We start from the raw sequence: 20101 nt of genomic DNA, 5'->3' as shown, positions 1-20101 counted from the left end.
TAACACATCTGGTTTAGAACTTAGTACACTGCTCTAATAACTGCAGGAAGCCAACTTGACTGGCAGAAACTGAGGCAGAATACATGACTGGGGGAAACGGCTATCTCGATTATGGATCTTTGCAGGCCCAGCATCAATATGCAGTATCCTCAGGAAGGGACCCAGCAGAGCCCACCATTGCTGTGCTGGTGCTTGCCCTGGACACCAGGTGGCTAGGTCTGAGCCAACATTTAAATTTCCCACAGTGCCACTGCTCCAGGGCATTGTGGGAAATTTAAATGGTGAGTCAGATCCATCTTCCTGATCCTCATCATCGCATTGGTACCAGACACTAGTCCATTGTGGCCAACAGGTTAGCCTTCTAGGAGACACCAGCAGAGGAAGAAGACAACCAGAGGGCATTCTGCCAAGGAAGGATAAAACCTTGAGCCAGCCTTGTGCCTCTGTCAGGCAAGCCAATAATCTTGCTGGTGGGTGTTTGCCCATCTTTGCCTTCCAGCAATGCTCCCTATAGATTTATCCACAACTTTTGATCTTAGATCACCAGGTAATTGTCTGTGAAACAGGTGAAGTGAGTGAAGAGTTCCTGAAAAAGAGCAGAATCATTTCTCTGCTCACTTCACCCCATAATTAATTAGTATCAGAGCCTGAACCAAGTTGGGGCCTCATTAAGGAATGGTCTTCAAAAACCTTTCCACTGAGAGGTAAACTATACATTGTACAGCAGAACTTTCCAAACTGTGTGTTGTGACACATTAGCATGTCGGCCGCAGTTTGTGGGTGTGTCACACGAATGCTCTCCGCTCTCCTCCTGGGCCTGGAAAGGGGTTAGTTGAACCTCCAGTTTGCTAGTAAAACTGAATTACTGTGTCCAGAAATGATGCATGTCTAATGGTGTCACCAACATGAAAAGTTTAGAGAGCTCTATTGCACACTCAATGCATTTGGCAACTAGCTACAATAGTCATTTTTTGTAAACAAAGGCTGTTTGGGCAGGGGGGACATTTTTTTAGCAGAGAAGCTGTGGCTGAAGACACTGAGCAGGACACTTTCAAGCAGTGGCAGAGCTTCATGCTCTGGGACCGGGGGGCGGAGAGCGGGGGGGCAGTGCAGGGGCGTGGTGCCCAGTGTGGGCGGGGAGGTAGCCGCAATGGCACCCCACCGGGATCACGCTGCCAGGGATGGTGCGCTCCCCCCGCACTCCTCTTCCTCCGCCCGTGCTTTCAAGCAGCAGTGCCCACCCAAAGTGGTAGACTGTGGGGTCTCAAATTTCAGCAGTGCCTGCAATGCCCAAAATATCTGAGGCAGATATATTCATGCCAGACTGATGCCTCATCTGAGGCAAATCTGTAACCCTAGTGGAAGCATACATTATTTCACTTGATTGTTATGTACCTTACTTTTGCTGAATTATATATGCATGAATGCTGAATTATACATGATCTACTATATTTGTTCTTGCCACTTGTTTTATTATTACTATTTCTACCTGGGGCCACTGTGGTGACTGATTCCAGGCAGAAATGCAAGAACAGCTAATTGGAATTGCCACTTCAGTTTTCAAATCCTTCAGATTACAAATTCCCAGAACGAGGCATCCCTTTTGGGCAAATCATTGGTTATATTCTCCTGTAGATACTGCTTCAGTGATACAAGCAGGAGCAAGGTGCAAGATTTCAGCTGAAGAAGTAAAAGATGGATGAGGGATTAAAACTGCTGCAAAGCCATCAGCACGTGGGTAGGTTCTCTTAGTAATTTCTGGTTTATACTGTACAGTGGTACCTCAGGTTAACTACTTAATTCGTTCCAGAGGTCCGTACTTAACCTGAAACTATTCTTAACCTGAACCACTACTTTAGCTAATGGGGCCTCTGGCTGCTGCCGTGCCGCCGAAGCACAATTTCTGTTCTCATCCTGAAGCAAAGATCTTAACCTGAGATACTATTTCTGGGTTAGCGGAGTCTGTAACCTGAAGTGTATGTAACCTGAAGTGTATGTAACCTGAGGTACCACTGTACATTACATTATGTCAGAAGGAGGGAATCCATATATCACTGAGGGTCATCATCAGGTGGAGGTCAGAAGTTATTTTACGTATTTCTTGCATGCAACTAAGCAGCTGGCAATAATAAGAAAATATTATTTATTGACTTCATAAAAGATAAAGGATTATAAAAATGCAAGCTTTGCCTAGTCATTGAGACTGCGTGCTGAATCAGAATCCAGAAGATGCCCTCAAAGGTAAAATTTCACCAATAACCATAGAAGGCATGAGAGCCAGTGGTACTCAAAGATTCAGAGTTTTCTGTGATATATAGTTCAATGTATGCTCTGTCATTTCAGAAATCGCTTGTCTTTTCTTCTCTACATTCTCTACAGAACTAAAAGGCATGTCAAGGGAAAATCACAGCACCATATATGAGTTCATACTTTTGGGCTTCACTGACTCACCAGAGCTGAAAATCTTGCTTTTCCTATTCTTCCTTGTAGTCTACCTCATCACCATTGTGGGGAATCTTGGGATGATCCTATTAATCAGGATCGATTCTCGACTTCACACCCCCATGTACTTCTTCCTCAGCCAACTGTCCTTCGTGGACCTCTGCTATTCTTCCGTCGTCACCCCTAAGATGTTGATGGATTTTGTCGTGAAAAGCAAAAGCATTTCCTTGCCTGGATGTGCAGCACAGATGGCTATGTTTTGTCTCTTTGTGGCCACTGAAGCTTTCATTTTGGCAGCCATGGCTTACGATCGGTATGTAGCTATTTCCAAGCCTCTTCTCTATACAGTCATCATGTCCAGGAAAATTTGTGCCCAGCTGATGGTTGGACCCTATCTTGCAGGACTGATCAATGCTACAACACACACCAGCTTAACTTTCCAGTTAACTTTCTGCAAGTCCACAATCAACCATTTCTTCTGTGACATCCCTGCAGTCATATCGCTCTCCTGCTCTGACACAAGTTTCAACTTGATGGTGCTTTTGGGTCTCTCCTTCACCCTTGGAACGCTCAGTGGCTTTATTGTCATCATTTCCTACATCTACATCCTTGCAGCCACCTTGAGGATCCACTCCAGTGAAGGGAGGCACAAGGCTTTCTCTACCTGCTTTTCCCACCTCACCGCTGTCTCTCTTTTCTTTGGGAGCCTCTTCTTCATCTATGTCCGGCCCAGCTCTGGCTCCTCAGAAGATGAAGACAAAGCAGTCTCCATGTTCTACACTGTGCTGATCCCCATGTTAAACCCCTTGATCTACAGCCTAAGAAACAAAGATGTGAAAGATGCAATCAAGAGGGTGATTAGAATGAAACATTTCTCCTAATATGCAATTTTATTATTTTATTATTTTGAAGAAAAGTTGATGTTTCCATCCATTCGCGTTTGGGGAATTCATCAAAGGAAGTGCTTTGGAGAGAACTGAAAAATGCCTTTGCAGAGCATATAACTATCACAGCCCAGGGTGTGGAATAGTGATTTTCTCTCCCATTTATATAAGTGGGAGGGATAGAAACAATGGGACGAAAAATAAGATGACTACATCTCCCACGCACCTTCTGCTCTGGAATGAGCAAGGTGAAGATTCTTCTACTATAAGGGATCTTACCACCACCACCAGCTGAGAACTACTCAACCAGGTGGTAATTCTGTGCACACTCTCCTGGGCTCAGGAAGTCTTACTTCAGAGTAGACATGTACAGGACTGCCGTGTTAAATGTTTAAAAAGCTAATATCTAAATAGCTAACAGTTCTAAAAATGAATTTTGCAGCAGATAAATAAATATTGCAATATAAGATGAGGGACATAGATGAATGGATCCTGGTCTAAGTAGCAGAGAAATATGCTAAATTCAATGTGTTTTGGTCAATCTTCCTTGAATGGAAATCTTTGCTCTGCACTAGCATTAAGGGGGCAGGGACTACACACTAAATATAGCAAAAGCCTGGTGGCCACCTTCCTTGGTAAAAATTGGGACTAAATTTGAGGCAAAAAAGTATCAAGGCTTCCTAGCTGCTCCTCCATGCCAAACCCTCCTTAAAGACCAAACATGATATGAATTTTGTCACATGATTATTTCCCTGGTGTGGTTGATTTCTCTTTAACAAAAAGCTAGGGTGGGGGAGAGAACAAAGAGCATTCGTGGTGCAGAGGGGAGATTCTCATGGGAACCATGATGGGGTAAAGGCTTAAAGCTCCCTACCATTCCTCTACTGTGATTCTGATCTTGCTTGCCCTCTGTCCAGTGATAGCTATTTGTTAAAAGAATATCAACCACACTGGAGCAAATGTCTAGATCAGGGTTTCCAGCTGTTTTTGGACTACAGTTCCCATCATCCCAGGCCCCTAGTCCTGATAGTTGGGATGATGGGATTTGTAGTCCAAAAACAGCTGGCAGTCCAAGGTTGGGAAACCCTGGTCTGGATTTACCCTGAACCTCTTTTCTTCAAACATTTCAAATCCATGCTTGGCTTCCAAATATGCATTTAACCCTGCTATAGTAAAAGAGTCACAGGGGGTAGGTTAAAGCATGCAAGTTGTCAGTGAGGAAAGAGTTAAGCAGATAGAGACACATCAGCACCAGTGGCTCACTGCTCTTCAGCTGATGAGTAATCCCATTGTGCTGATTTTGCAGTCAGTTTGCAGAAACCAGAGCATGCTTCTTGGTCTGTCTTGTACTGTACCTTCAACTCTGTCATTGTCACCTATAATTCTATCCTCATGGCTGTCCTGAGAATATGCTGCAACAAGAACAAGTACAAAGCTTTCTCTCTCAGCTCAATCCATCTCACAGTTGTATCTTTCTTTTATGGGACTCTCTTCTTTATATGTGTGTGTCCCAGCGGCAGGTCTTCAGTTGATGAGGACAAGATGGTCTCCATGTTCTACACAGTTATGATCCCCAAGTTAAACACTTTGATCTGCAGCTTCAGAAACAAAGAACTGACAGGTGCAGTGAGGTGACTGAGCAGGTTGGGGGTGAATTTTATTATAGAATAAAAAGGCATATATTGTGCTAGATTCTTTTCTCTGGTAAGTCAGTAATCTCAAGTAACTAAAAGAATGGATCTTTTGGGATTTTGTAGAAAATATTGATCTGATCCATGGAAAACCCGATTTCAGTTTGTTCTGATTCAGCAATAAACTGTGGGTCTTCCCAGGGAAAGCAGTGAGACAAAAAATAAATAAATACCCACTCATACATAGACTAGCGCCTGGAAAGAGTGGTGATTGATAGATGATAGATGATAGATGATGATAGCTGATAGATGATATAGATGATAGATGATAGATGATGATAGATGATAGATGATGATAGATGATAGATGATGATAGATGATAGATGATAGATAGATGATGATGATAGATATAGATAGATAGATAGATGATAGATAGATAGATAGATAGATAGATAGATAGATAGATAGATGATAGATAGATGATAGATAGATGATAGATAGATAGATAGATAGATAGATAGATAGATAGATAGATAGATGATAGATAGATGATAGATAGATGATAGATAGATAGATGATTGATAGATAGATAGATAGATGATAGATAGATAGATAGATATAGATGATAGATGATAGATAGATAGATAGATAGATAGATAGATAGATGATAGATAGATAGATGATAGATAGATAGATGATAGATAGATAGATAGATAGATAGATAGATAGATAGATAGATAGATAGATAGATGATAGATGATAGATAGATAGATAGATAGATGATAGATAGATAGATAGATAGATGATAGACAGACAGACAGACAGACAGATGCTAGATAGATGATAGTCTGCAAGCTCAGTTCAGAGGAGAAATATGGCAGGTAGAGATGATGGTGCTGAGCCAAAGTACTGCCATGACAACTTTCTTTCTTTCTTTCTTTCTTTCTTTCTTTCTTTCTTTCTTTCTTTCTTTCTTTCATATGCCACCCTTATCTTCCAAGGATCTCAAGGTGGTATACAGTAGTTCTCCTCCTTAGATGCAGACACAATTTCATCACAATAAAATCTTCAAGCAGTGATGTCCAGCCAGTCACTGTCCACATATTCTTTCCAAGGGAATGGCCAGAGAGGAGGGGGCTGGCACTGGGGACCATTATTTTTGGCTTGGCAGTCAACAAGCAAAGAACACAGACATCACTGACAGCACCAGACTATGTACAGATAGGTAGCCGTGTTGGTCTGCCATAGTCAATACAAAAAAAATTCTTTCCAGTAGCACAATTCCTTCCAGTAGCACCAGACTATGAATGCCTACCTATAAGTAAGTCCCATCCCTCTGCCCCGAGTTTAATGAGACTTACTTCCAGTTGTGTTAATAGGATTGCTGCTTGAAGCGTTCTTTCTACTTCCTCCCCAAAACACTGTGGTTGGAAGTAAAAAAGAGAGCTCCGATAATGTCATTTCCTGATTGGAATATACAGCCATTAATTGCAAAATTGTACCTTGCACTGCTCCACTTGGGGAAGGTTAAGAAATGTGTCAATAATACTAATATTAAAAACCACCAAGAAATCCTCCAACTCTCTGAAAATAATAATAATAATAATAATAATAATAATAATAATAATAATAATAATGGCATTTATATCCCACCTTTTCTCCAAGGAGTTCTCCCCTCATTTAATCCCCACAATAACTTTGTGTGACCAGGCTGTGACAGCCCCAGCCCCCAGGGATCATTAGAAAGTAATAAAGACTCTGACAACGTGTTATGGAATTAAAATTAGGCCACAACTTTATTAAACTTCCGAATGTAGGAAGACCTTGGCTTAGGCCTTGGGCATGTATCCCTCCCAGCCCCTCAGCCGAGGTAACTGGGGCACATCAGGGTAAATGGGATGTGGGGTGCATGCAGGGTAGTTCACTGACAACTTTTCAGTATACGGCCAGTGACACTCATTATATAACCCCTTTTAAGAGGGGACCCTGGAATCGCCACTGCAGGGGTGTGAGTCATCACTTCACGCCTCCCTCCCCCCATTATAGGAAAGAAAAGACTAAAGGATTCCACCCAAGGCCATAAACTGCCAAAGTTGTGATGAATTGCTACAGGGAAGACAAAACCTGCCAGCGTATTCCCGGTCCTTCAACAACAACCAGTCAAAGACCATAGCAGCGCCCGCTAAACAGGAAGAAAAGGTTAACCTGCAAACAGGAAAACATTAAACTAATGGAGGGTAGGGTGGGTGAATCTCCTGAGTCGACTGCATGGCTACTGTCTGCTCCATCCCCTATATATAATGGGACTGGTGCCACCTCTCAGCAATGAAACTTGACTACTTAATCTGGGCGTGAACCTCCAAATATTAACACTGAGAGGCAGGCTAGCCCTGTTTGCCCTGGGAACTGTAGCACCGCACGCGATCCCACAAAGGGTACCCACAATGTAAAGTGTGAGTGCTCATTGTGACATAGATCAGGCTGAGTTACCCAGTGAGCTTCGTCACTGAGTGGCAATTTGAACCCTGGTCTCCAGCTCCTAGTCTGACACTCTGACCACTACATAACAGGCAGGCAGACAGAGCTATTCATCCCAGATTCATGCCTAATCTGAGAAATCTGCAGCCCTAGTTTGAAAAACATATTATTGCATTTGATGGTTACACACATCACTTTTGTTGAATTATGTGTATATTTGTAACCTATGTGTATTTGTAACCTATTAGTTAACCTAATACATGGTTGACTATATTTCTTATTGGCAATGTTTTTTCCTCTTGACTTTCCTACCTATGGACACTAGTGTGATTGATTCCAGAGAAAATTGCTCCATTGTAGAACAGCTAATTGCAATTGCCACTAGAGCTTTCAAATTCCTCAGAGAGTCCATATCACAAATTCCCAGAATGAGGTATCCCTTTATGGCAGACCGTCGGTTATATCATCCCTGTAGATGCTACTTCTGTGATAGAAGCAGGAGCACCCTACAGTACTTCAGCTGAAGAAGCATACGTTTGGGGAAAGGGTCTTAGAATAGATGATGGATGGAGGAATTAAACTGCAGCAAAGCCACCAGGACAATGGTAGGCTCTCTTAATTATTTCTGGTTTATACTGTACATAGCATTATGTCGGGAGGAGGCAATTTGTAGGATCATCATCAGGTGGAGGTCAGAAGTTATTTTGCATACTTCCTGCATGCCCCTAAGTAGCCAACATAGCTCAGAAAATATGGTTTATTGGCTTCATAACAGATAAAGGATGACAAAAATGCAAACTTTGCCTAGTCATTGATTCTGAATTATGAATCAGTATCCAGAAGATCCCCCTAAAGTTACCGTACTTTTCCGTGTACAAGACGAGGTTTTTTATGATTAAATTATGTTTATAAATTTGGTTCGTCTTATACATGGCTAGTGCATTGGGTGGACGGGGGATTGGTTCCTGCCTCGAGCCGGAGATAGTAAGTGGCGATTGGGTGGGTGATTGGTGGCTGCGCTGAGGTCTGGCATCGATTGGCTGTCACTGCAACAATTGACTAGTCAATTGGCTGCTGCTGGCAGTGATGGGACAGTTGATTGTTGTTTTCGGCAATGCATAACTCAGATGGGTGAGCAATTTTCAATCTCCCCCCCTAAAACCCTCTACTACTTTGGGCATCCCTCCCCCCCAAAAAAAACTCAACAACTGTGGTCAATCCTCTCCCAAAAAAGCTCAACATCTTTCTGCAATCTCCCCCCATTTTCTTCATTTGGAGTCCCCAAAAATAGGAGGTGTCTTATACACAGGGGCATGTTATACACAGGAAAATACAGTACAATTTTGCATATAGCCCAGAGGCTGCTCTGCAGTGAGTCTGACTGAGGTGGGCACTTCTGTGGCAGATTTGGGAAGGGAGAGAGATCGGGATCCTAGCTCATAGGAAGGACACATTAATCAGGCAGAGCCTGGAAGGGACACTGGCTGAGGGAAGGAAAGTCCTGAAGGGTGGTGGTATGAGGAGTCAGCAGTGGAAAGAAGAGAGTGACTTCATTTTTATTTTAAATATTATCATTCCCACTGATGTTTGTTTCAAGACTGAAGGCTACGCTTGTGGGTTGGGTCATGGGTTTTTGAACCCTCACAAACAAATGAGTCCTTTGAACACTTTCCCATGAGTAAGTTCCACTGAACATATAGTAAATTCACCTGAGTAAAAATCCACACTATTACACTAGCACCATTAAATTGCAATAATTGGGGGCTCTTGCTCAGATTAGAATCATATCACTTTCTTTTGGAAAATAATATTTTTATTAGTTTTCAATTACAGTCCAATAATAGCCTCATTATAACAATACCAATTTATAATATAATTATTAATACCAAAAATTCAAATACCAAATTGTATAATTTAGATACAGTACAGTGCCCCCATGTGTGCTAGATTTGATTATTTGATTATTTTCTTTATTTCTGTGTTCCAAAATATTATTAATTTCGATTACATTCTGGTCATAATAATAATCTCTCATAGAACAACTGCAATATTAACAGCTTCTATTTCTTGGTGTTGTTGTTTAGTCGTTTAGTCGTGTCCGACTCTTTGTGACCCCATGGACCAGAGCACGCCAGGCACTCCTGTCTTCCACTGCCTCCCGCAGTTTGGTCAAACTCATGCTGGTAGCTTCAAGAACACTGTCCAACCATCTCGTCCTCTGTCGTCCCCTTCTCCTTGTGCCCTCCATCTTTCCCAACATCAGGGTCTTTTCCAGGGAGTCTTCTCTTCTCATGAGGTGGCCAAATTACTGGAGCCTCAGCTTCAGGATCTGTTCTTCCATTGACCACTCAGGGCTGATTTCCTTCAGAATAGATAGGTTTGATCTTCTTGCAGTCCATGGGACTCTCAAGAGTCTCCTCCAGCACCATAATTCAAAGGCATCAATTCTTTGGCGACCAGCCTTCTTTATGGTCCAGCTCTCACTTCCATACATCACTACTGGGAAAACCATAGCTTTAACTATACGGACCTTTGTTGGCAAGGTGATGTCTCTGCTTTTTAAGATGCTGTCTAGGTTTGTCAATGCTTTTCTCCCAAGAAGCAGGCGTCTTTTAATTTCGTGAGTGCTGTCACCATCTGCAGTGATCATAGAGCCCAAGAAAGTGAAATCTCTCACTGCCTCCATTTCTTCCCCTTTTATTTGCCAGGAGGTGATGGGCCCAGTGGCCATGATCTTCGTTTTTTTTTATGTTGAACTTCAGACCATATTTTGTACTCTACTCTTTCACCCTCATTAAAAGGTTCTTTAATTCCTCCTCACTTTCTGCCATCAAGGTTGTGTCAACTGCATATCTGAGGATGTTGATATTTCTTCCGGCAATCTTAATTCCAGTTTGGGATTCATCCAGCCCAGCCTTTCACATGATGAATTCTGCATATAAGTTAAATAAGCAGGGAGACAATATACAGCCTTGTTGTACTCCTTTCCCAATTTTGAACCAATCAGTTGTTCCATATCCAGTTCTAACTGTAGCTTCTTGTCCCACATAGAGATTTCTCAGGAGACAGATGAGATGATCAGGCACTCCCATTTGTTTAAGAACTTGCCATAGTTTGCTGTGGTCAACACAGTCAAAGGCTTTTGCATAATCAATGAAGCAGAAGTAGATGTCTTTCTGGAATTCTCTAACTTTCTCCATAATCCCACGCATGTTTGCAATTTGGTCTCTGGTTCCTCTGCCCCTTCGAAATCCAGCTTGCACTTCTGGGAGTTCTCAGTCCACATACTGCTTAAGCCTGCCTTGTAGAATTTTAAGCATAACCTTGCTAGCATGTGAAATGAGTGCAATTGTGTGGTAGTTGGAGCATTCTTTGGCACTGTGCTTCTTTGGAATTGGGATGTAGACTGATCTTCTCCAATCCTCTGGCCACTGCTGAGTTTTCCAAATTTGCTGGCATATTGAGTGTAGCACCTTAACAGCATCATCTTTTAAAATGTTAAATAGTTCAGCTGGAATATCATCACTTCCACTGGTCTTGTTATTAGCAGTGCTTTCTAAGGCCCATTTGACTTCACTCTACAGATGTCTGGCTCAAGGTCAGCAACCACACTACCTGGGGTGTATGAGACATCCATATCTTTCTGGTATAATTCCTCTGTGTATTCTTGCCGCCTCTTCTTGATGTCAGTGTGGTGTAGTGGTTAAGAGCAGTAGTCTCGTAATCTGGGGAACCGGGTTCGCGTCTCCGCTCCTCCACATGCAGCTGCTGGGTGACTTTGGGCCAGTCACACTTCTTTGAAGTCTCTCAGCCCCACTCACCTCACAGAGTGTTTGTTGCGGGGGAGGAAGGGAAAGGAGAATGTTAGCCGCTTTGAGACTCCTTAAAGGGAGTGAAAGGCGGGGATATCAAATCCAAACTACTACTACTACTCTTCTTCTTCTTCTTCTTCTTCTTCTTCTTCTTCTTCTTCTTCTTCTTCTTCTTCTTCTGTTAGGTCCTTACCACTTTTGTCCTTTATTATGGTAATCTTTGTACGAAATGTTCCTTTCATATCTCCAGTTTTCTTGAACAGATCTCTGGTTTTTCCCATTCTATTGTTTTCCTCTATTTCTTTGCATTGCTCGTTTAAGAAGGCCTTCTTGTCTCTCCTTGCTATTTTTTGGAAATCTGCATTTAATTATTTGTGCTGACACATTAAATGATTTATAAAACTAAAAGTGAGGAACTCAAACTATATGCTTGTTCTTCCTGTGTGTGGCAATTATTCTGTCTGTGGTGTTTCTTCCTGTCTGCCATGCCTTGGGCAGAACTGATATCCTATTGCTGTTCCAGAAATTTCTCCATCCCGTGCTCTGTTGTTTTTCAACAACAGCTGCAAAAGTTACTCTGTCTGAGTAAATATTACCTGTTGTCACCATTTTCCCTCTCAGCCTGGGTAGAAGAGCAGTCTGTCGAACTGCGGATGACTCAATACAGAGCCCTATCAGTTCCTTGGCAGTTCACACTCCTTTCTTCCTTCCTTCCAGTTGAAAATATGTGAGCAATTATCCTTTCAATTAAATAAAATTCCAAGTCTTCTAAGTGTTATTCAGTTCACTTTGTAAATAATAAAGGATGGGGAAGCGTCAGCTCTCAGTTTCCATAGTAAACCTTTTGCAAAATAGAGATTCCCTTCCCTTTTTCCTTTTTTTACACACACACTTCTGTTTGATGTTATATTCCATATTTAAATTCCAATTTCTTCCATCCTTGCTTCTACAAATATAATTTGAACTAACATTCAGAGGAGGGTTGCCAAATCATAAATGTAGAGAAGAAAACCATAGGCTCCATCCCCCCCACTGTCTTTTGCACTGAATGAAGTCTTATATCAAGTTAAAACCTTAAAGTCCTTGCAGCTGGTTTCTTCCACAGTTTGTGATATCATCTCTTCCAGCACATGCCTGTACTTTAGTCCAATTAAGCTCTAATTAACAGGAGAACCTCTGTTTCTTAATGGTGACGTTGGAGGGTTTTTGGCAGGCAAAGTGCTTTTGTACTCAGCGCCACCCTGACTCCCACATTCCATGCCAGAACAAGAGCCAGGTACCGAGACAAACTGCGAGTGAAGCCCACCGAACCCCCATCCCTGGGGAAAATTTACAAGGATAATTACCATCAATCATCATTAAGACAGAGCGAAACTGGAAGCCCCAAATCAAATCATTTTAGGGTTGGCACAGACTTTGGAAGTCACTGACTCAAACCTTCTGTTCAATGTATGCTCAACACTCAAAAAAACTAAACAAATGCATTTTTAAAAATGTTTAAGAGGGTGTGTCTAAGAGGGTGGTAGTTATCATCTGCTTAGTGTTCAGTGTCCTAGTCCTAGTTCAATGACTGGCAGAGCATTTTCTAGTTTGCCTAAGGCAACAAAATGTCTTGGGTCAGCACAGGCATAACCATAGGAGGCATGATAGCCAGCAGGATACAAGGATTCAGAGTTTTCTGTGATCCAAACGAGTTTTACAGAAATCGTTTGTGTTTTCTTCTCTACATTCTCTACAGAACTAAAAGGCATGTCAAGGGAAAATCACAGCACCATATATGAGTTCATACTTTTGGGCTTCACTGACTCACCAGAGCTGAAAATCTTGCTTTTCCTATTCTTCCTTGTAGTCTACCTCATCACCATTGTGGGGAATCTTGGGATGATCCTATTAATCAGGATCGATTCTCGACTTCACACCCCCATGTACTTCTTCCTCAGCCAGCTGTCCTTTGTGGACCTCTGCTATTCTTCTGTTGTCACCCCTAAGATGTTGATGGATTTTGTCGTGAAAAGCAAAAGCATTTCCTTGCCTGGATGTGCAGCACAGATGGCTATGTTTTGTCTCTTTGTGGCCACTGAGTGTTTCATTTTGGCAGCCATGGCTTACGATCGGTACGTAGCTATTTCCAAGCCTCTTCTCTATACAGTCATTATGTCGAAGAAAATTTGTGCCCAGCTGATGGTTGGACCATATCTTGCAGGGCTACTAAATGCTACAACACATACCAGCTTAACTTTCCAGTTAACTTTCTGCAAGTCCACAATCAACCATTTCTTCTGTGACATCCCTGCAGTCATATCGCTCTCCTGCTCTGACACAAGTTTCAACTTGATGGTGCTTTTTGGTCTCTCCTTCATGTTTGGAACAGTCAGTGGCTTTATTGTCATCATTTCCTACATCTACATCCTTGCAGCCACCTTGAGGATCCACTCCAGTGAAGGGAGGCACAAGGCTTTCTCTACCTGCTTTTCCCACCTCACCGCTGTCTCTCTTTTCTTTGGGAGCCTCTTCTTCATCTATGTCCGGCCCAGCTCTGGCTCCTCAGAAGATGAAGACAAGACAGTCTCCATGTTCTACACTGTGCTGATCCCCATGTTAAACCCCTTGATCTACAGCCTAAGAAACAAAGATGTGAAAGACGCAGTCAAGAGGGTGCTTAGAATGAAACATTTCTCCTGATATGCAGTTATTCATTTTTTTGCATAAAAAGTTGCTATTTCCATTCATTTGTGTTTGGGGAATTCATGAAAGGAAGTGTGTTGGTGAAGACTGTTGAAAAGGCCCCCAAACAGCACGAAACTCTGAGTCCTGGAGGTAGAATAGTGGTTTTCTTTCCCATTTATGTTTGTGGGAAGGAATTTAAATATATATATATCATAGGCAAAGAAAAGGACAGGAAAGCAGCTCCCATACACCTTCTGCCCTGGAAGGAGCGAAGTGAAGATTCTTCTACCATCTTATCACCACTACCTGAGGACTGCTCAATGAGGTGGTAGCTCTGTGCACTCTCGTCTGGGCTTGAGAAGTCTTACTTCAGAGTAGACATGTACAGGACTGCACTGTTAAATGTTGAAACAGCTAATATCTAAATTGCTAACAGTTCAAGAAAGGAATTTCACAGCAAATAAATAAATATTGCAATAGAAGCAGAGGGGATACTGGTCTAAGAAGCAGAGAAATATATTCAGATCAATATGATCTGGTTCATTGAATTAAATTCAATGATCTTCATTGAATTAAATTTCAAACTCTGCACTAGCATTAAGCAAGGTGCTGCACACTAAATATATGTGTGTATAGCAAAAAAAATTATGGATGCTTTTCCTTTGGGCAAAAATTTGGACCAGCAGCGACCAGTCTCCCTGGCCCTTTCCCTGTCTGCAGCTCCTCTGCTTTAAATTCTCCTTAAGCACCAAGCTTGACATGACATTTGTCCCATGATTTCCATGATAACACAAGGTTGGAGCAGGGGAAAGAAGAAATAGCAAGTGTGGGTAGATTCTCATTGGGACTATGATGGGGCAGAGACTTAAAGCCCCCTACAAACCTCTCACCTTGATTATGATCCTGTTTGCCTTCCACCCATTGATGGTGATTTGTTAAGGAAAATCAACCATCGAGTTTTGCACTGAACCGCTTCTTCACAAACATTTCAAATGTATGTTTGGCTTCCAAATATACATTTAGAACACTGCAAGAGGAAAAGGGTCTTAGGGGTCAGGCTAACGCCAATAAGCTTTGGGAAGGGAAACATTAAGCCTAAGCAGCAGCAGCTTTTGTTTCCAGCCTATGCATGTGTGAGATGTGTAGTTCCCCTTAAGACCTTAAAGGGGAAACCTGGTATGTAATATGTATTTGTATGGTAGAAGGTATTTCAGGGTGGGGGGTGGATGCTTGTTGTTTTGCACTTTGGCATTTGTAAAGAAAAGAAGCTTTTTAAAAAAAAGTTTATTAAATATATATATATAACTGTGTAATGCCTGTGTTTTTATTTCTTGTTTGTAAATTGATTTTATGTATATCTATATCTATATATATATATGGATAAAAGGGCAGAGTTTGCAATGAGCGGCTAAGAAAAGAAAAAAATTAAATGTAATTAATTTACATGGTTAATGTAAAAATTAAAGTTAGTTAAGGGAACAGTTGGCAGAAGGTCATCATGGCTAGCTAGACATATGGGATTGGTGAGGTTTCTAGCAGGAAAATCTCAGAGGCTGAAGATGCAAGTACATGCTAGGAAAGAATATCTAAAATGGCTTTGAGAATACTAGAAGAAATGCTGGAAGTTGGCTTGGAGCAAGATTATGAGTCTATATTGCTCTCTGTCCTTCTGCTTTCCATTCACCCTTCCCAAAAAAAAGAATAAACAAATGCTTGCAAAGTCACCATAATACTCATGACCCAGTAAAGGCTGTTCTGGATTATCTATCAAATGCTGAAAAGGAAGTCAATGTTTTGCATCAATGATGTATGAACGTTATCGCTCCAAACACCTTGTTATCTGCTTCCAGAAAACATTACCATTTGTGCTACTACAGCAAAACAATTCATTGCAGCATTACACCCCGCAATAATGTCTTGCTTGCTATTCCCTCCACCTCAGGGGCTGGTGCCCATTTGATCTGGTAGGGCAGAAGGCAAATAAGTTAACAGTAGGTGCAGCCAGAGCCAATGACAGGCGAAACAAATTAATTCTACTTTTGTCCCCATGTTCCTCCCTGCTTAGTTTTACAAGGGCAAAATTAAGGGCTCTGTTTGCCTCTCTGTTTGCCTCACCACTTTCCCCCAGGAAAACCCATGGTTTAGCACTGAAATGGAACAAATGACAATTGAGTTCTCCACAGATTGTTGTTGGTTCCAATTTAGTGCTAAAGAGCAGGCTTTCCAGAGGAAAGCACTGGGACAAAGGCAAAGCCACTCAGACTCATGGGACAAGCAGAAAACCACTTTGACCTGTGTTTTTTGAATTCAGGATACTGATGCCACCTTGAGCATCTTGGAGAAAAAGTGGGATATAAATGAAATAAATAATGTCAAATGCAAGTGTTAAACAGCTTCAGATTCTATGAGGCTACATTTATTCTGAATTCAGAATGCTAATGGCATTCTAAGTAATATTCTTGTTTTTCAAGGTTAGCAGATGAAAAAGACAGGCTTTACTGTGGCCAAAGCATCTTTCATTTTTCAGTGCAATTAATGTTCATACCCAATGGAACAAAAAATAATTGCAGCTTTACCACCTGATAGTAGAAATGGGTCCTCAAAGCCCCAGACTGAAGAACTCAGAAGGATATAAAGATCTTTGCCTTTGTAAACAACCCTGGAGAGACCAAGAAAACCTCATCTGGAAGATGTGCATTGAGATCCTATACAAGACTTCCCAAAGTAAGTCCCATTAAGTTCAAATGGGACTTTCTATCCAGTGAGTACAGGTTCTCAGACCAAAGCAACTCAGAAATTGCTACAAGTTAAATCACTACCATCATTTCAATGTTCTCACTGATGTAAGATTGAAACAGCGAAAGAAGTTGCCAAAAAATTCCAGTGCCACATTCCTAAGGAGGCCAGGACAATTATGGGAAGTGTATTTTGTTTTAAGTAAAAGAGATAAGAAAGTTAATGACTCATAGGGATATGGGAAGGCTTGGGGGGATAGTTGGTTTTTGCTTCAAATTGCACAATGTGGGTTGTCTGGACACATTTTTCTCCCTCCCCGCACCTCAAATTGGATTTTTTAAAAAATCCTTCTTGTTCCATCAGTGCCCCTGCTTTTCATTATTTGCAACATTTTCCTAGCCATTGACTTCTTTAAAAGGTAGAAAGTGCATTACGCAGAACAAGAATCTTGTAAAAAGGAAGGCAGAGAACATTATAGATATCATTATAGGTATCGTGCATATTTTCAGAAATCATCTTTTTTTCTTAAAATAGCTTCCTAAATATGCAACAGCTGAAATAGAAAACTAGTATTTCTTTATTTTCTCTGTTCTGACCAGCAGCAGCTCTCTGTGTTCCACCAGCACAGAGACACTTTCCATGTCATTTGCAGCCTGATTCTCTTTTTCACTGAGACTCCAGGAATTGAAACAGGGACTTTCTTTATGCAGAGCATGAGCTGTGGCAAATCCCCTCCTCACAACCTATTGCATTCACAGCCTGTATTTCATCTACATTCCCTGCACTATAGTAGAACTTAGCTTCTACTTTTCTACACAGAGACATTGTGAATGGCCAATGTAAACCACACCATGGTGCATGAATTTATCTTTCTGGGCTTTGCTGGCTCTACAGAGCTGCATATCCTCCTCTTCATATTCTTCCGAGTGGTCTACCTCATCACCCTCGTGGGAAATCTTGGGATGATCCTCTTAATCAGGACTGACTCCCGGCTTCACACTCCCATGTACTTCTTTCTCAGCAACTTGTCCTTTGTGGACCTCTGCTATTCTTCAGTTGTCACCCCTAAGATGTTGGTGGATTTTGTTGCAGAGAGCAAAATGATTTCCTTGCCCGGGTGTGCGGCACAGATGTGGTTCTTTGGCTTCTTTTTGGGTGTCGAATGTTACCTCTTGGCTTCAATGGCCTATGATCGGTATGTGGCCATTTCTAACCCACTGTTGTATAAGGTCATCATGTCTAGGAAAGTTTGTCTCCAACTGCTGGCTGGCCCCTATTGTGTGGGGCTGCTAAATGGCATTACACACACAGCCTTAACTTTCCAGTTAACCTTCTGTCAGTTCAAGATCAATCACTTCTTCTGTGACATCCCTGCAGTGATATCGCTCTCCTGCTCAGACACACATATCAACAAGTTAGTGCTCTTTGCCATGTCCTGCACACTGGGCACTCTCAGCAGTTCTCTTGTCATCATCTCCTACATCTACATTCTCGCTGCCATCCTGAGGATCCGCTCTGCAGAGGGCCGGCGTAAGACTTTCTCTACCTGCTTCTCCCACCTCACCACCGTTTCCATCTTTTTCGGGACCCTCTTCTTTATCTATGTGGTACAGCCCAGCAACAGCTTCTCAGAAGATCAGGACAAGATGGTCTCCATGTTCTACACAGTTGTGATTCCAATGTTGAACCCCTTGATCTACAGTGTAAAGAACAAAGAAGTGAAAGATGCTGTAAAGAGAGTAATCAGGAGAAAGGGGTTCCTATGAAAATAGTGGGCCTGTCCTAGGACTCCTTCTTAAGCCTGAGGTGGTTAGACTTCAGGTTTGTGTGATCTAATTGGGATTGTTGTTGGCATGGAAGGGAAGATCTCCCAGGGTGGGAAGCTGGGAGAAGGAAGGGAAGTTCCCACGTGAGAGCTGGGAGGGTTCACCTTTCTCTGTGTTGGTCAAGTTAAGATTTACCTGTGAAAGAGGAGTTTTGTGTGCTCTTGTTTCTTTTCTTTTTTCTGTTTTTGTTTTCATTTAGATTAGTTTTTCATTGTAATGTATTAATAAAATCTTATAAACTTTTCAAAAAAGGAAGGAAGGAAGGAAGGAAGGAAGGAAGGAAGGAAGGAAGGAAGGAAGGAAGGAAGGAAGGAAGGAAGGGCTTTTTCTGTGGTGACTCCCCGTTTGTGCAATGCTCTCCCCAGGGAGGCTAGCCTAGTGCCTTCATTACATATCTTTAGGCTCCAGGCAAAAACATTTCTCTTTATTCTGGCCTTGGGCTGATTAACTTTATATGTCCTTTAGGGTTGCCATGTGTCTTCTTTTTCCAGGACATGTCTTCTTTTTCAGAGGTAAAATTTCTGTCCAGGTGGATTTTTTAAATTTGCCAAAATTTCTCTGGCTATACTTTCTAGATGAGACATAGACATAGCTGATGGTTGAAGACTTGCTTTCCTCTTCTCCTCTCCTGCCCCCCTCAGCAATATGCACAGCTTCTATAGCCTACATATAGTGGGGGTATTTAAAATGAGAGTCGTCATAACGTCCTCTTTTTCGCTTTTTAAAATATGGCAACTCTAAGATTGAACTTTGGATGAAGGGCACTATACAAATTTAATAAAGAAATAAAAATAAGTGGCACACACAAACATCAACTCGAGTTGGCAAACATACTCGGGTTTTCAACATTTCCTCTGATTCAGCTTTAAAGAGCGGGTTTTTGTGGGGGGAACTCCAGAGCAAAAAGGGGGGGACTTGCACCATCCCTGGAAAGAGGGGAGGAAAGGTACCGTAAGTTTGGATAAGCCCATAGTGGAACAAACATGTCAGGGACATGCCCAGCAGAGAGGAATCTCCAGAATTGGCTGCACCTGAGTCTCCACCTCCAGGGGAGGAGAAATTGGCTGCACCTGAGTCACCAAGAAGTAGGAACAAGCAATTAGAGCAAAGGTGGGCCAGCAGGAGGCCGGGGAGGACGTGGCGTATATCTGGCCTTGGTTGGGGTCAGAAGCCAGTCGAGTCAACTGACTCTGATGGCGAAGGATGAGTTTTAGAAGCCTGGACTGCTGTAAGCCTGTTATTGAGAAATAAACCTCAGCTACTTAAACTGCCAGCGTTCCGTGTCTTGTGTGGGAGACACGCTAAACCTGACAAGACACAGAACTCCTCCAGGCAACCTATTTACTGAGTATTCATCCTAATTTGTTTGCACAAAGCTTATGTGGAAGTACCGGTAATATTGTATGGGATCTCTGCTAAGCATTCATTCTGATTTGTTTGTGGAAAGGTTATATAACAATGAATTTTCATCCTGACTTGTTTGCAGGGTGTTCATATGTTTTACAATTAATCATTCAATTCAAACTTTTCAATGCAATTCCCTGTCTTCTTTCGAACCAGAAAAGGTCTTTCTTTCTTTCTTTCTTTCTTTCTTTCTTTCTTTCTTTCTTTCTTTCTTTCTTCTT

At 41.9% G+C, this 20101-nt stretch overlaps 2 protein-coding genes across 2 annotated transcripts; both read left to right on the top strand.

The window, feature by feature from the left end:
• Window positions 1–2355: 2355 nt before the first annotated feature.
• Window positions 2356–3325, top strand: LOC309366872 (olfactory receptor 5G3-like). Its single transcript, XM_081905772.1, has one exon. The coding sequence runs from the start codon at window positions 2391–2393 to the stop codon at window positions 3321–3323; it is 933 nt and encodes a 310-aa protein (XP_081761898.1). The 5' UTR covers window positions 2356–2390; the 3' UTR covers window positions 3324–3325.
• Window positions 3326–12850: 9525 nt separating this feature from the next.
• On the top strand, window positions 12851–18416 carry LOC309356697 (uncharacterized protein; the record flags this gene model as incomplete). The annotated part of the gene is made up of 3 exons (XM_081888295.1): window positions 12851–13920; window positions 16485–16638; window positions 17479–18416. Exons 1-3 carry the CDS (start codon window positions 12997–12999, stop codon window positions 18414–18416), a joined length of 2016 nt encoding a protein of 671 aa, XP_081744421.1. The 5' UTR covers window positions 12851–12996.
• Between the last annotated feature and the right edge of the window lie 1685 nt (window positions 18417–20101).

The sequence above is a fragment of the Podarcis melisellensis genome (genome assembly GCF_964234715.1).
Source record: "Podarcis melisellensis genome assembly, chromosome: 1".
Classification (NCBI taxonomy): domain Eukaryota; kingdom Metazoa; phylum Chordata; class Lepidosauria; order Squamata; family Lacertidae; genus Podarcis; species Podarcis melisellensis.
The sequence above is the reverse complement of the archived record's forward strand: the minus strand, read 5'-3'. Positions and strand labels throughout refer to the sequence as shown.

Excerpts from the sequence above, each read along its gene's own strand:
- LOC309366872 (XM_081905772.1), top strand. The coding sequence starts at position 2,391 with ATGTCAAGGGAAAATCACAGCACCATATATGAGTTCATACTTTTGGGC.